Raw genomic sequence first — 15,467 nt, forward strand, 5'->3', positions numbered from 1 at the left:
CTGGGGTCTGAGTCCTGTGTACAGCCAGGCCTCTGCCTTCCAGTGGGGTGAGGCCTATAGGCCAGGCCAACAGAAGGCACTGGCAGGAGACTGGAGTGTCAGGAGGGAGGTGGGGGACTTCATGTGCCTCTTTCCTGCCTGAAGCCTTCAGTTCACCTCGTTCCTCCCTCTGCTGCTTCAGGTTTGCGGGTAATAATGATTTCCTGCCACTCCCTTTCCCTGGGTCCCTACTTTGTTCCCTAAACCCTGTCCACATCTTTTTACTGAAAAATCGCTTCAGAAATCCCTCCAAAAGTTGCTGTCTGTTTTCTGCAAGTACTAACGGATACACAGACATACATCAACATTTTCTGAGTGGCTCTACATATATAAAGATATGATGGCATTTATTGATATTGTATTAATATGTTAGAAAACATGTTAAGGTGCACCTCTGCAGACAGATTTGAGAAACGGCTATTTAATTAATTAATTAATTTTTGAGATGGAGTTTTGCTCTTGTTGCCCAGGCTGGAGTGCAATGGCGCGATCTCAGCTCACTGCAACCTCTGCCTCCTGGGTTCAAGCAATTCTCCTGCCTCAGCCTCCCAAGTAGCTGGGACTACAGGCATACGCCACAACGCCTGGCTAGTTTTTTGTATTTAGTAGAGACGGGGTGTTGGTCAGGCTGGTCTCAAACTCCTGACCTCAGGTAGTCTACCTGCCTCGGCCTCCCAAAGTACAGGGATTATAGGCACGAGCCACCGTGCCTGGCCTAGAAACAGTTATTGTATATATGGCATCTTCATGTGTGTGATCACACACAGGCTAAATTTTAGAACAATATCACAGTATATGCATGCATAGCATATATGATTATTCTATGCTGTGTACTATAGATATGTTTATAAATATCAATTATAAATAGAAAAAGGCCAGGGAAGGAGTTAGACTGGGGTTTGAGGTAGTGCATGTGTGTGTATGTGTGTGTATGGTGTTTTATTTCTTTTTCGTCTTCTTTTTTTTAATGAGACGGGGTCTTGCTCTGTCACCTAGGCTGGGGTGCAGTGGCACCCCAACAAAGATTGTGATTTACTGCACCCTTGACCTCCCAGGCTCAAGCCATCCTCCCACCTCAGCCTCCCGAGTGGCTGGGACTACAGGCATGCACCACCATGCCTGGCTAAGTTTTATATTTTTATTTTTGTGTGCGGAGACAGGGTTTTGCCATGTTACTCAGGCTTGTCTAGAACTCTTGGGTTCAAGCGATCGTCCGGCCTTGGCCTCCCAAGGTGCTGGGATTATAGGTGTGAGCCACCGCGCCTGTCCCAGTCAATTTCTTTAAAGGTGGCATAGAGGATGATGTTGGTATAGTGGACAAGATCTGACTGGAAAGGGAGGGGAAATTTGAAGCTAACCAATTTTGATTTGTTTTAACCAGAATATTGTAATGCCAGGTGTACTGATACATAAGTACCAAGTCCCTCAGAAACTTTTAACCTGCTCATTTTCCTTGCTGTTGCTTTAGTTTGAAATGTTCCATTCTGAAGAAAGCCTGAGCCCCAGGAAGCAGAAGGTGTACTGATTCTCAGCCCCCACATCTGTGCACATGTGTGCAGCATTTGCTCAGGAGACTCGGGGGAGCGGCGGCAGTTCTGCCTGCAGGGCCCGTGGAGCACTTACGGGAGTTCTTGGGCAGTCCAGGTCCGATGCTGACCTGCAGCACTTTGTTACTGGGCTTGAGGACAGCCAGGTCTCCAAAGCCTTGGTGGAACTGCACTTGCCGGGAGCCCCCCGCACTCCAGGGACCCCAGTTCTCCTTTTTCAACTTCAGTTCAAGCCTGCAAAAAGCACAATGGGGTTAACAGGTCGAAGGACACAGTGAGAAAACGGTGCTCAGAGATCCCGCCATGGAGTTCTGCTGCTGGAAAAGCATAAACGTGAGGCAAGAACGGACAATCTACACCAGGAGCAGGGCCCTGAGGATGCGCACCGCATCCATGGGGTGGCACTATCGCTGCATGACAATGAGCCAGAAAGAGGAGCATCTGGGGCCCCGTACTGTGAGACACCAGGTGGTGAGGGAGGTACACCTTGCTAATATGCCAATGCCACTCTGTCAGGTGGTCTCAGGGGTGCCTGCTGAGGGGACAGAGGAAAGAGACAATTTCCAGGTCATACCACTGTGCTGTCATTGTGCTTCTGGCTGTTGTCCCTGATTCTGTGCTTGTGGAGGACTGAGAGATGCCAGACACAGGCCAGCTTGAAGACTCTAGCATAGAACCTGGCTTTGTTTAGTCCCATACTATTCTTGCACCATCACATCCCACCCAGGGATGGAAAAAGACACACACTAGCAACCAAAATCCAAATAGAAGGCAGGATTTACCTGCAATTCCCAAACTCCCCAGCCAGTTTTAATGCTTCCATGTTGCATATATGCCTGCATTATGCAATCCTTATTCTGCTTTTAACTTCTATTTTCTCATATCATAAGAAGGAAAAATCATAATTTTAAATAGCTGCCTATTATAAGTTTCCCTCATCATGATATTAAGGCTTTGTCTTGGCCTTATTCTTGTAGCTGGGAAAAGATGGAGGATACTCCCATTTTATAGATGGGGAAATTTAAAAAGAAAATCTAAATAACTTTCTTTCTGTGTTTTAGACAGGGTCTTGCTCTGTTGCCCAGGCTGGCGTGCAGTCGTGCGGTCTCAGCTCACTGCAACCTCTTCCTCCTGGGTTCAAGTATCCTCCCACCTCAGCCTCCTGAGTAGCTGGGACTACAGGCATGCACCACCATACTCGGCTAATTTTTTTTTTTATTTTTTACTTTTTGTAGAGATGTGGTCTTACTATATTGCCCAGACTAGCTAAATAACTCTTACTCAGCAAATATGAGATTAGAGGGTCAACAGTATGCCAGTACCTGGTCCATTAGATCATGTTGCCAAAAGAAATGAAGGTGAGGCCGGGCATGGTGGCTCAAGCCTGTGATCCCAGCACTTTGGGAGGCCGAGGCAGGTGGATCACTTGAGGTTAGGAGTTCAAGACCAGCCTGGCCAACATGGTGAAACCCCATATCTACTAAAAACAAAAAAAAATTAGCTGGGTGTGGTGGTGAGCACTTGTAATCCTAGCTACTCAGGAGGCTGAGGCAGGAGAATTGCTTGAACCAGGGAGGCAGAGGTTGCAGTGAGCACCACTGTACTCCAGCCTGGGCAACAGAACGAGACGCTATCTCGAAAAAAAAAAAAAAGGAAAAGAAAAAAGAAAGAAAGAAAGAAAGGTGAACCATCTACACAACACATTGGCCACCTGTAGTCCTCAAGCCCCCAGAGGCCCTACCAATAAATAGGTTTTATTATGCATTGGTTTGGGGAATTTAAGCCCCCACCTCTGTCACTTTCATCTGCTTCCAGCCTGATTCTACTCCTGTCTGCTCTGCTAAATTAAAAACCCTTTTTTTTGGGTGATATACAAAAATCTGCCTTTGTCTGCCTCATTTAGGTGATTTTTGTCTAAACGATAAAATACACTAGTCTATGAAGTCATTATTTCACAGAAATGCAAAAGTAACCTTTTCAAAGTCTGTGACTACTATCCAGACTGTCTTCTGCAGTCTCTAAGGTTCCACTGGGGCCAGCCAGACCCCACTCTCCTCCTCGCAGGCCTCCTCCAGCCCCATCCTGAATCCCAGGGGTGCGATCAAGACCCCTTTTTAGCTACACGCAGAAGTTTGGGTCCCAGATCCGGACTTACGTATTGCTGAATTTCAGAGGTAGTTGCTTCTGGGTTTTTTCCTCGTAACGCTTTGCTAAGAGGCTTAGGAATTCAGTTTTGAAGACAGATTCAAGCAAACTGTCATACTCTTGCTCATGGAGAATAAAAATGTCATCCTGCATAGTACTGTAAAGAGATTGGACAAACACACTTGGTGAAAGCTGTGCTTCTCTTTACTCTATTGGTTTTTTTTTTTCTTCCATTTTAAAAATCCTGTAAGATAGTGCTAAGATTTTACAGTCTTTCTTTCTATAAGTAATAATCTTTCAAACAAAACCAACAACATAATGAGATTGCTAAAATCTGCTTTCAAAGAAAGTTTATAGCCCAAAAAAAGCATAATCAAAGTACTTTTTCCATATGATTTTTAAAATCAGGAACTTAAGGACAATTTAGCCCATATTAAAAAAAAATCTATTTTCAAATCCAACTTGTGTTTTTAAGATCCATAAAAATCCAGAAAGTTATGAATAGAATGCAGCTGAAAAGGGATAACTCTACATTTAAGTTCCAAGTTAGTATAATTTATGATATGGTTGTAGCTATTGTAGTAAATTTGAACTTGAAGAATCATAAGCTCGGTTACCAAGAGGGAAGCCAATGTCCTGGACTTCAAGGTACTTATTAAGAACCTTCTGGAAAACAGTGCTCTGTGGACACTGCAGGCCAGGAGCTACTAGAATGTACAGACACGTCCAAGTTCAGAGATGTGAAGGCCAGATGGACAAACAGCAAACAAGCAAAAATCATCACCTTCAAGCTAATGAATTTTGTCAGACAAGAACACACCTTTGCGGGAACTGCATGTTTGGACAGGGTGGGATTGTGGAGAAATTTATGCCTGGAGGGGAGCAGGTGTTAGAAGCTACAGGGTGATGGCAGAGAGACGCTGAGGCAGACCCAGCTCCAAGGAAACGCTTGGTGGTCAGGGGAGGTTGATGAGACAAAGTTCCATCTTCAGGCCTGGCTAGGCTTGGTAGAAAGTGACAACATGTATGTAATTGAGAATTTGCATTCCCTGTTAGATTTATCACTCAGGTGAATGGCGCCACCACCCCAAAGGCTATAATAAATAAGTTTACGAGTATCTCCAAGTACCACTGCCAAATACGGAAGACAACACTTTGAAGAATGGGATTTCAGTAGGGATTGTAAGCATTTTCCCAGGCATTAGAAACAAATTAGGCAAACCTGCTTCAGTGAATTGACCATGGTAACATTTTAGTCTCTCCAAGTGCCACAGGCATGGTTCTTTGTATACCCAGAGCCCTGCAGCGTTGCTCAGGAGCTCTGCTCTGCTCTGCTCTCGGAGCACCTGGTGTCGCTGCACCAATGGGATTACTGTGGCTGTGACAAAGCCAGATGATGAGGCAAGGGGATCACACAGAGGACTGAGCTGTAGAGAATCTTCGAGACCCAGGATCCTTCTTCCATGTAAAATCTGACCCATTTAGAAGGAAACTCCTGTGGTATCCCTGTTCAGCCCCATTCACTGGTCAAGGTAGGGGTTGGGCCCTTCTTGGAATCACAGGGCTCCCTTGGGCAGAGAATCTTGGGGGACTATCCCAGGCTTGTCAGGAACCTTCTCTCTGGACTGAGACAGGGAGCTAGTGACCCGGAGCTGATGGAGCCAGTAGCTGTAGCCACAGCCTCTGCCTCGGTCTGATGTTGAAACTTATTCACCAATGTGCTAGTATTAAGAATTGTGGCCTTATGGAGGTGATTAAGTTACAAGGAAGTGGTCCTCATGAATTGGATTAGTGACCTTACAGAAGAGGTATGACGGAGTGGTTTGCCCTTACTGTCATTCTCCCATGTGAGGACACAACAAGAGGTGCCATCTATAAAGAAGAGAGTGGGCCTTCACCAGACACCAGATCTGCCTGCACCTTGACCTTGGACTTCCTGGTCTCTAGAACTGTAAAAATTAAATTCTTACTGTTCACAAATTACCCACTTTCAGTCTTCCTACAGGAAAGGGGCTTGGTAATCCACAGGAGAAAAAGAGGTCGAAGGAACCACAGGACAATTGGATAGGAAGGTGTAGAATGGCAGCATGTGCAAACCATGGGGGTGGGGTGGGGCGGTGAATGGAGTTCACTGGAAGCAAGAGGCCAGCGTCAGGGGAAAGGAGCTTGGTCCTTTCATGGCCAGCTTACTGAAGAGCAGCCAAAGAGTTTCCCTTGGATGTGAAGTCAGAATACTTTACGTGTGTTTTGGACAAATAGTGGCCATCTGGGTGGAGCACTTGGTCAGTATCATTACCTCAGATGTTTGTTTTCAGACATCCACACATCATAGCCATGCTTCTTGCCCACTCCTGTGATAGTTGGGATCAAGGATAAACTAACAACCAGTGGTTTAAACAACAGACGGTTTTCATCTCCGTCACTGAACAGCGCATGCAAAGGCAATTCGGGGCCAACATGCCAGTTCTACAGTGCCTGGGAACAAACACGTCCTCCTTCCCTTTAAAGGTACAGCCAGCAATCTAAAACCCCAAAAAGCACTTATGAAGGCCGGGCGCGGTGGCTCACGCTTGTAATCCCAGCACTTTGGGAGGCCGAGGCGGGCGGATCATGAGGTCAGGAGATCGAGACCACGGTGAAACCCCGTCTCTACCAAAAATACAAAAAAAAAAATTAGCCGGGCGTGGTGGCGGGCGCCTGTAGTCCCAGCTACTCGGAGAGGCTGAGGCAGGAGAATGGCGTGAACCCAGGAGGCGGAGGTTGCAGTGAGCCGAGATCGCGCCACTGCACTCCAGCCTGGGCGACAGAGCAAGACTCCGTCTCAAAAAAAAAAAAAAAAAAAAAAAAGCACTTATGAAAAGCTGCTCAAAAGAGCTCTTCCAAGTCATTTTGAATTAATAAAGTCTAAGCCTCCTAGCACCCTAGCCCAGGTGTAAGAACCCGCCTGCATTAGGTAGAGTGCATGCAACAGACCAGAGTAAAACAAGAAGCTCTACTTTTTGGCCTTTGGGGTGAGGAATGAAACTCCTTCCTGTTTTGGTTGTTTGCTCAAAGCTTTCTTTGGCATGTCTGGTCATGCCTGGTGGCCTGGCTGAACTGTGGCAGGATGGTGATTATTCAACAGGGCTAAACGAGCCCAACACAAGTCACCTTGAGTGGTTTAATGTGCTTAGATTTATTAGGAGTTTCATTACTATTATAATGAAAAAAGCAAGCGGGCCAAAACTTCAAGGTCAATTATCAGCATGAATCTAGAAATGAGAAGAGATGTGTTTGGACACTTTGACTTTAACCATCAACTCCAAAATCCCCTCCCTTCAGTGATCCAGGCATTGGAGCTAGGCAGACCACCTTCACCCAGGCCAGGGTCTCAGCTCACTCTGCTCTCCTTAGCCCATGCTCCTGGACCTGAAAACAAAGCTTTTGTGTTTATTCTAAAAAGTCAGACTTATCTTTGGACTTCACCCCTGACTTATTCCTATGCTGCAATTCCTTACAGATGTTTGACGCTGTAAGCTGTGTTGAAAGACCTCTTTCTAGTCTCTGGTTTGGATCTGCCCTTGTTTTTTTATTCCTCCGTCTTTGCGCCTTACTGTTGTATTGCTGACAACACTAGAAAATCTTGTTTTACTCTCTTAACCAATATATCTTTTCACAGAAATGTTAGTTACAAAACACCAAGGAAAGTCCTGAAGGAGTTTTTTTTTTTTTTTTTTAAAGCTGAAAAGGCAATTTCCAAGGATAGCCCTGCCTTTATTTAAGCTTTTATGAAAGTCTTTCCTGATTATGAAATACATGCTGCTTTTAGTAAACTGGAAGATACGGAGGCGAATCAAGAAGAAAATAAACCTTGCCCAGAATTCTACCACTCAGAGAAACCAGTGGCACCAGTTTCAGAACCTTCTTAACTTCTCTGAGCAAGCCCGGACGCAGGTGCAAGCCTCAGCAGTGATGTGTCCGGCTCAAAGAAGCTTCACCTGACCCACAGGTGCAAAGACCCACTCTCCTCTTTTGTGTCCCAGGAGTATCCTTTAAACCATGCTGGGAACACTTGTAGTAAGGCATATGTTTACTCAGCTGTCTGCTCCCCCTTCCAGAATGAGAGGAGCTTCCTGAGGCAGTGACTGTGCCTCATCCACTTTCGAATACCAGGGCTCAGCACCAGGTAGGTGCTCAATCCCATGATGTTGACAAGTCAAGATGCCAGTAATGCTTCAGGTCAGCAGGACAGGCAGCGAAGTGGGCTGTTTTTATTGCCAGAAAGTTTAGGGGATTCAGGCAAGGAAACATTCTGGGCAAGAATGCTGTGACCAGGGAGCTGGAGCCTCTGTCTAAAGCACCGTCTTACGGGTTGTTTTTCCAATTGGAGATAAGTACTGGGAAATCTATTAACCCAGATAGATAGCCACACAACTTTTGGTCTCATCCTTCTGGTGATCAGCTACCAGAATGAGAAGAAAAATGAGAAGCCTCATCAGAGAGCCCCAAATAAGAGCTTCCATGGCACCGAACTCAACACTTACAATAGCAAAGCCAAGAACATGGGTCATTACACCTGTGGTCACCCTTCCTGCAATTGAGTTTTTCAAATAAGAGTGGGGCCAGGCCAGTACTTGAACAAGAAGCAACTCTGGGAGTATCCTTCAAAAACTCAGGCATGGCCTTCTGCCAGCAGCCACCATACCCTCCGAAATCCTGTGTCTCAACTCCATGTATTGGTGTGTTACCTCCTGACATTCTTCCCAAGTCTCCAATGAAGCCAGAAATGCAAGTGTCAGTGTTTCACTCTAATTTTTATTTATTTTTTTGAGACGGAGTCTCGCTCTGTTGCCCAGGCTGGAGTGCAGTGGTGTGATCTCGGCTCACTACACCCTCCACCTCCCAGGCCCCCCTTGGCCTCCCAAAGTACTGGGATTACAGGTGTGAGCCACCACACCCAGCCTAATTTTTATTTAAATAAGGATTTTTCCTGATCAAATTATCCTGGAGTCCCTTTGACAAACTATAGTTTTAATACCTCTTGGAGCTATTGGTCCTATTTCTACCTGTTGTGATCCTATTTTTTCTTGTAAAAGAAAACTTCAAAAAAAATTTTAACCATAATTCAACTAGACATATATCTGTATGTTTAGAAAAGATAAAGACTTCTAAAAATTTTATGTCTACTGGAGGATTAGAATAACATTTTATTATGGAAAATTCTAAATTGTAAACAAGTAGGAGAGTAGGGCCGGGCGCAGTGGCTCATGCCTGTAATCCTAGCACTTTGGGAGGCTGAGGTGGGTAGATCCCGTGAGCCCAGGAGTTGGAGACCAGCCTGGGTAACATGGGGAAACCCTGTCTCTACAAAAAATACAAAAATTAGCTGGAAGTCGGGGTGCCTGCCTGTAGTCTCAGATACTTAGGAGGCTGAGGTGGGAGGATCGCTTGAACCTGGAGGTCAAGGCTGCAGTGAGCCGAGACTGCACCATTGCACTCCAGCCTGGGTGGCAAAGTGAGACCCTGTCTTAAAAAAATAAAAAGTAGTATAGAATGAACCACCACATGTCAGATTTCAAGCACCAATCCACAGATAATCACAATTATCTACAACCTCACTCTCCCTGCTTCCACTTTAAAATAACTTCCAGGTTATTTTAAACCAAAGTAAAAACTATGGTATTATTTTTATTTGAGATAGGGTCTCCCTCTGTTGCCCAGGCTGGAGTGCAGTGGTATGATCATGACTCATTGCAGCCTTGACCTGTTGGGCCCAAGCAATCCTCCCACCTCAGCTTCCTGAGTAGCTGGGACCACGGGCACGTACCACCACTCCTGGCTAATTTTTACATTTTTTGTAGAGATGGGGTCTTACTATGTTGCCCAGGTGGGTCTCAAACCTCCTGGGGTCAAGTGAGCCTCCTGCCTTGGTCTCCCAAAGTGCTGGGATTACAGGCGTGGGTCACTGCGCTCAGCCTTTATTTCATCCTCAAGTGTTTCAGTATATATCATTAAAAGATAAAGTCTCTTTATATAAAATTAACCACAAAAACATGATCACACCTACAGAAATAAACAATAAATTCTTCATACCAAATATTTAGTCATGCTCACATTTCCTTTGTTGTCTCGTAACTGTTACTGAATGGTTGGTTGGTTTGAATAGGGAGCTGTAGGCCCACTGTGCACTGACATTAGTTGTAAGAGCTAGAGATGGGCTAAGATCATGCTTATGGGATGCTTTGATAAATCTTAACTAGGAGGCCATATGTTGACATCATTCCAGCCAAGAGTCAACAGGTCATTCTCAGAAATTCTTAAAAACACATACAGCTGTTGCAGCTTTTTTCCTGAAGTACAAGACAACTGTTAAAATCTTTCTCTATGCCAGTACTAAAGTATTTTGAGAACACACATGCATGTTCAGTAGTCTGGTACCAGAATTAATTTCCACTCTGGGTTCGATTCTGCACACACATCACCCTCTGGTTGCTTTCCTAACTTGGTTCTGATTACTGGCCTAACTCAAGTATAAAGAAATGAGGGGACACTATTATTCATCTTGGCAAGTGTGAGGTTCAGTGACTGCAATACGCAGACATCACAAGTTCAAATGACTCACACTTTCTTTTTTTTTCCTTAGAGTCAGAAAAACTTTTAGGCTAAGTACCTCATTTTACTACAGCCTTTAAAAAGGAAAGACCACAAGAAAAGAACCTTCCAGATGATGAATACTGAAGAGGAAGAAGACAAAGAAGCTGGTGCTACCATGAGAGATTATATCCCCTGAGGCTGTAAGACAACAAACAAACAAAAAACAATAAAAGGAAGGAATTTGAGTGTGAACAGTCCCTACAGTCCCTGGTTGACAACCCCCTCAAGGACTTATCAATAAGATAGTAAGTGTCAAAGTGCTTGATATAAGTGTAGCTCAAGGCCAGGCACAGTGGCTCATGCCTCTAATCCCAGCACTTTGGGAGGCCGAGATTAGTGGATTACTTGAAGTCGGGAGTTCAAGACGAGCCTGGCCAACATGGTGAAACCTTGTCTCTACTAAAAATATAAACATTAGCCAGGGGTGGTGGCGCAGGCCTGTAATCCCAGCTACTCGGGAGCCTGAGGCAGGAGAATCACTTGGACCCGGGAGGCAGAAGTTGCAGTGAGCTGAGATCATGCCACTGCACTCCAGCCTGGGTGACAGAGCGAGACTCTGTCTAAACAAAACAAAACAAAACAAAAGAACCACACAAATGTAGCTCAATTAGGATAATCTATGGTCCCAGTCATGAGCATTCCACCAGGGGTCTCAGGGACTGAAGACAGACCTGGGCAATAACAGAAAGAACAAGTCACTCTCAGCACAGTGACTACACATGCCCTAGAGCTGTGGTTCCTTGACTTTCACCTGCGGTGCCTGCCAAGCACGTTGTGGCCAACCTGGCTTAGTCCAGGCATGGCAGGTCCCCATGCAATGACAAACAAAGAAGGAGCTTCCTGTCGGGTTTCCACGGCAGCCTCAGGGCCCAGCTAGCCAGGAAGAGTGTGGCCAGCAGGCACTGCCCCGCTCAGGTTGGGACCCAGCCAATGAGCTGAATGTTCAGGAAGACCTTCAGAAAATCAGTCAGTGCCTAGAGCTTTGTTTTTAAAAAAAAAAACCAATAGCCTTGAAACCTACCTGAGGTGGGGCTGCAAAATGGACACTGTGGACTCATCTGCTTAGCAACTTTACCACATCCTGAGTTGGCATGTTTTAAATACTTAACTGGACTGCACCGCCTGGCCCTTTATCCAGGGAAATTAGGAACAGAATCAGAAACCACAGAGACACAGGCAAGAATGGATGCAACTAGAAATCTGTTTTGGATTATCAGACTGGTGCTAGGATTTCCAGCGTCCATCCGACGCCTGAGTACATAAAACCCCTGCTTTTTCCTGAGCGCAGCAGTTTTGTCTTCTGTGTGGAGTAAGAGTTTGACAGGCGTCCCAATTCCATGTTCACGTGAGAGCAGAACATCTCTAAAGCAAAGGCCCAAAGCTTTTCCTGACTAAAGTAGTGTTAGCCTCAGAGGCCCAGGGACACGATTCTTGGAGGAAGCTATGGGGCTCACAGAGGACTTTCTTCCATTCTTAGTCTTCATGGATTGCGAGAATTTCCTGTGTCAGTGGAACTTAGTCTAGGAGTTCTTACCATGTGAGGACTTCGGGAGGACTTAGCATGGGAGGACTCCTACTCTGGGAGTTCTTGGCATGGGAGGACTTCTTAGCATGGGAAGCCCTCCTATGCTAAGAACTCCTAGCCTAGGTCCCACTGATGGAGGAGATGCTGACAGCCGGCAGAGGAGCCCTTCTGCCGAGAGGAAGCCAAGGTGCTGCCGGGAAGAGCAAGGGCCCTTCCTGAGGCCTTATGGAAGCAAACACCACTCCCCACTGCCTGAGAACTGGAGCGAAGAGAGCATCTCGCGATGACTCCAGAGCTACAGAGAATGGAGACCAACTTGCACTCCCTAAGGAAGTCCCAAAGAAACTTCCCTTTCAGGACCCTCTGCTCAGGGAAATGGGTGAGGCCTCCAACCTGGGAGAGGTGGACTGGGGGACAGGGCTCTGAATCCTTGGCTCCACTGCAACAAGAGAAATTATTCTCTGAGGTGTTCCATATACCGGGTTCATTTCTAACATGTTACGGTTACAATAGAGCTGGGTCCCCCTTGATTAGAGGAGCTGTCTGGAGGCCACCTTTTCTTGGTACCTTCTTCCTGACATATCAAGACTCGCTGAGACTAGGGAGTCTTCCCTTTGGGACGAAGGGAAATTCCATTCTCTTGATCATGATTTTGACAGCTGGGGAGCCCAGCCCGGTCTTCCTCCCGGCTGTTTGGAACAGCAGACCATGATGCTGAGGCGAGAAGGGGCAATCCTGCCTCTGCGCCTCCACCACTCACCTGAGGGACACAGACAAGATCCGTTCTATCTCAATTTTCCGCTTCAGGACTTCTTTCACCAGGCCCTTGTCTGGGCCCTGTTTGACTTTTTCTCGTCCAATTAAGTACAAGCACTTTGGGGTAAGAAGCAGGTCTCGCTTTACACCCTGTAAGGAGAGGAGCTTTAAGAAGCTGGACAGGCCAGGCATGGTGGCTCATACCTGTAATCCCAGTACTTTGGGAGGCCGACGTGGGTGAATCACCTGAGGTCAGGAGTTTGAGACCAGCCTGACCAACATGGTGAAACCCCATCTCTACTGAAAATACAAAAATAAGCTGGGTGTGGTGGTGGGTGCCTGTAATCCCAGCTACTTGGGAGGCTGAGGCAGGAGAATCGCTTTAACCTGGGAGGTGGAGGTTGCAGTGAGCCGAGATTGCGCCATTGCACTCCAGCCTGGGTGACAGAGCAAGACTCCTTCTCAGAAATGGGTGGACAGACATGGTCAATGTGATGACAATGATTCACATGGCAGACCGCTGTTACCAGGACAGTGGGAAGCTGCCTTGGACAGTCAATCTTCACTACCAATGAGATGGCCATTCCATTCATCACATGACCGGGCCCCATGACAGTGAAAGAGGGCATTGTTCATGATTATTAGGATGACATGTAAAAAATGATGACATTTGACTCTTTTTGACTTAAAAACTGGCAAACTCATATGGAGTCGCCTGATATATCAGGACAGCAGGTGTAAAGGGAAAGTCACCAACACCTGTGGTGAACTTACCAAGGATGCTGTATAGCATGTTTCTAAACAGGGGGCAGTGTCTTCATACATTTTCTTGGGAGTTCATAAAATTTTCTTTTTAAAACACTGATATATTGTCATTTGAATGATAATTCTCAATAATCTAATATAAATCTACTCGGGAATCTGTGGGTAACCACTTTATAATGAGTACCACTGCGAGAGCTAAGCACCCCTGTGTGCATCCAGAGCTGCCGTCACAGCAGCTGGTGCCATGCACAGGTTGCAAGGAATGGTTTGGTTTTAGCAAAACAACATCATGCTTCCATTGTTTATTTCATTAAATTTTTTTCTTGACCTTCCTGCCCCTGGCAAAAAACCAAAAGCTCTTAATGGGTCCATGAGGTTCTGAAGCTTCAGATTTTTCTATTAGGACCAAGACTTTATCAAAAGGTATCTAAAGTAGGAGGGGAAAAAATCAACAGTTCCTCCTGTGGCTAGAAAAGCCTTACTTATCAGCCACTCTGGGAAAATGGATGAGGATACTCTGCAATATTACTTGATATTCTGAATCTTTGATTCAACAATTTCACTCCTATCAATTTCTTCTAAAAATATTAGGAGACAGATACACAAAGATGAGTGAAAAGATGCTCATTGAAATTATGATAGTAAAAAAAACAAACTCACTAAAAATTGATTCATGAGAAATTGGTTAAAAATGATAAGGCATCTGTCAAATGGAATACTACGCAGCCATGTAAAATAACTTACACTGCCATCTGTATTACTATCGAAAATTCTCCCTGGCATTATTTAAAAAACAAACAAACAAACAAACAACCACTTCAGGACATAAAACAGCATGTAATACGTATCTCATTTTTTGTAAAACTGAATATGCAAATGTATGTTTTCATAAAAACATTCTGAAAGATACGGATATACACAGCATGTTAACTGTGATTGTTTCTGGGCATAGGTGCCTGTTTTTCTTTTGGTTTATCTGTATTTTCTCTAAATTTTTCTACAACGAACACATTCTGCTTTGGTAACAACAAAAGCAAAATAACCAGTTATTAAAAAAAAAAACAAGGAATCTGTTTGGTGATCTCAGAGGCGGGCAGTTAGCACGTACCTTGAACCTCCTGTCATACTTGGTGACTGTGTCTGCAAAATCAATCTTCTCCCTCTTTCCCACAAACTGCTGGAGTTCTGGGTGCTCTTCCATCCCAATATAATCCCCTATAAAGTTCCTGTTAATACTGTTTCTCCTTCTCTCCTTCTTGTTCAATAAGAGGTCTGAGGCTACAATTCCCAAGAGGGTAAAGATGGAAGAAGGATAAGTCAGTCAGAAAAGGGAGGAAAATACTGTGGAAATATACAAAGAAACTCTAAATGATGCAATATTTTTAGCGTGACATTACATGCAAAATAAAATGGAACTTAGAACTTCATTTAAGCTCCAATTTACTCTTCAGATTTGTTAAAATGAATGAAACAAAATTGCTAAAATACCTTCTTCTCTCATTTGAACGTATTTCTTCCGGGCCACGAATTTCCTCCATGATTTCTGTATCACTCGAGCATATCCATCATACTTTCTCTCTCTCATCTCTTCTAAAAGAAATAGCTGTGAATGGAAGGAAGACAAATGTGAGCCAAGCCCCAAGCCCCAATCCCTGAACAACACTTTTCTTGTTATTCCAGGGACACTCAGTTTAGACAATGACACGCACGGGAAGCAGCTTCTCTGATTCATGAACAAATATGTGAAACGCTTACTGTGGCATGTTGTTTATTCTCACTATAAAATGACCTATACCTTTTTTTCTTTTAGTGGAAAACAATGGGAAATAGGAGAATCTGAGTGTATTCAGTTGGACCTTGCCCTGCCTTGCTACAGTCCCTGTGAGAATCAAATGAGCGATTCAATGCTTCTCTACTTATTCCCCACCTTGATCCAGAGTATATTATTAGGAAGCCAGATCAAGTGAGTGGGTGGAGGCTGTTGCTGTTGTTCGGTGCAGCATTTCGGCATGCAGCCTCTAAACAGAATTTTCCAGTTTCTGCAGGAGCTGGGCTTG

The 15,467-nt window shown here is 45.0% G+C and overlaps 1 protein-coding gene across 1 annotated transcript in view; it reads right to left on the reverse strand.

Annotated features, from left to right (window-relative positions):
* The window catches only part of LOC116463753 (unconventional myosin-Ie), a 231,182-nt gene that overhangs the window by 18,154 nt on the left and 197,561 nt on the right, over positions 1–15,467 (reverse strand). The window contains exons 20-24 of the mRNA XM_032147009.2: positions 14,899–15,013; positions 14,519–14,688; positions 12,650–12,795; positions 3,742–3,888; positions 1,663–1,820 (exon numbers count right to left, since the gene is read on the reverse strand). Of these exons, the coding sequence (XP_032002900.1) occupies positions 1,663–1,820; positions 3,742–3,888; positions 12,650–12,795; positions 14,519–14,688; positions 14,899–15,013 (736 nt within the window). The remainder of the gene's footprint in view (positions 1–1,662; positions 1,821–3,741; positions 3,889–12,649; positions 12,796–14,518; positions 14,689–14,898; positions 15,014–15,467) is intronic.

This window comes from Hylobates moloch, unplaced genomic scaffold, assembly GCF_009828535.3.
Source record: "Hylobates moloch isolate HMO894 unplaced genomic scaffold, HMol_V3 SCAFFOLD_58, whole genome shotgun sequence".
Taxonomy (NCBI): domain Eukaryota; kingdom Metazoa; phylum Chordata; class Mammalia; order Primates; family Hylobatidae; genus Hylobates; species Hylobates moloch.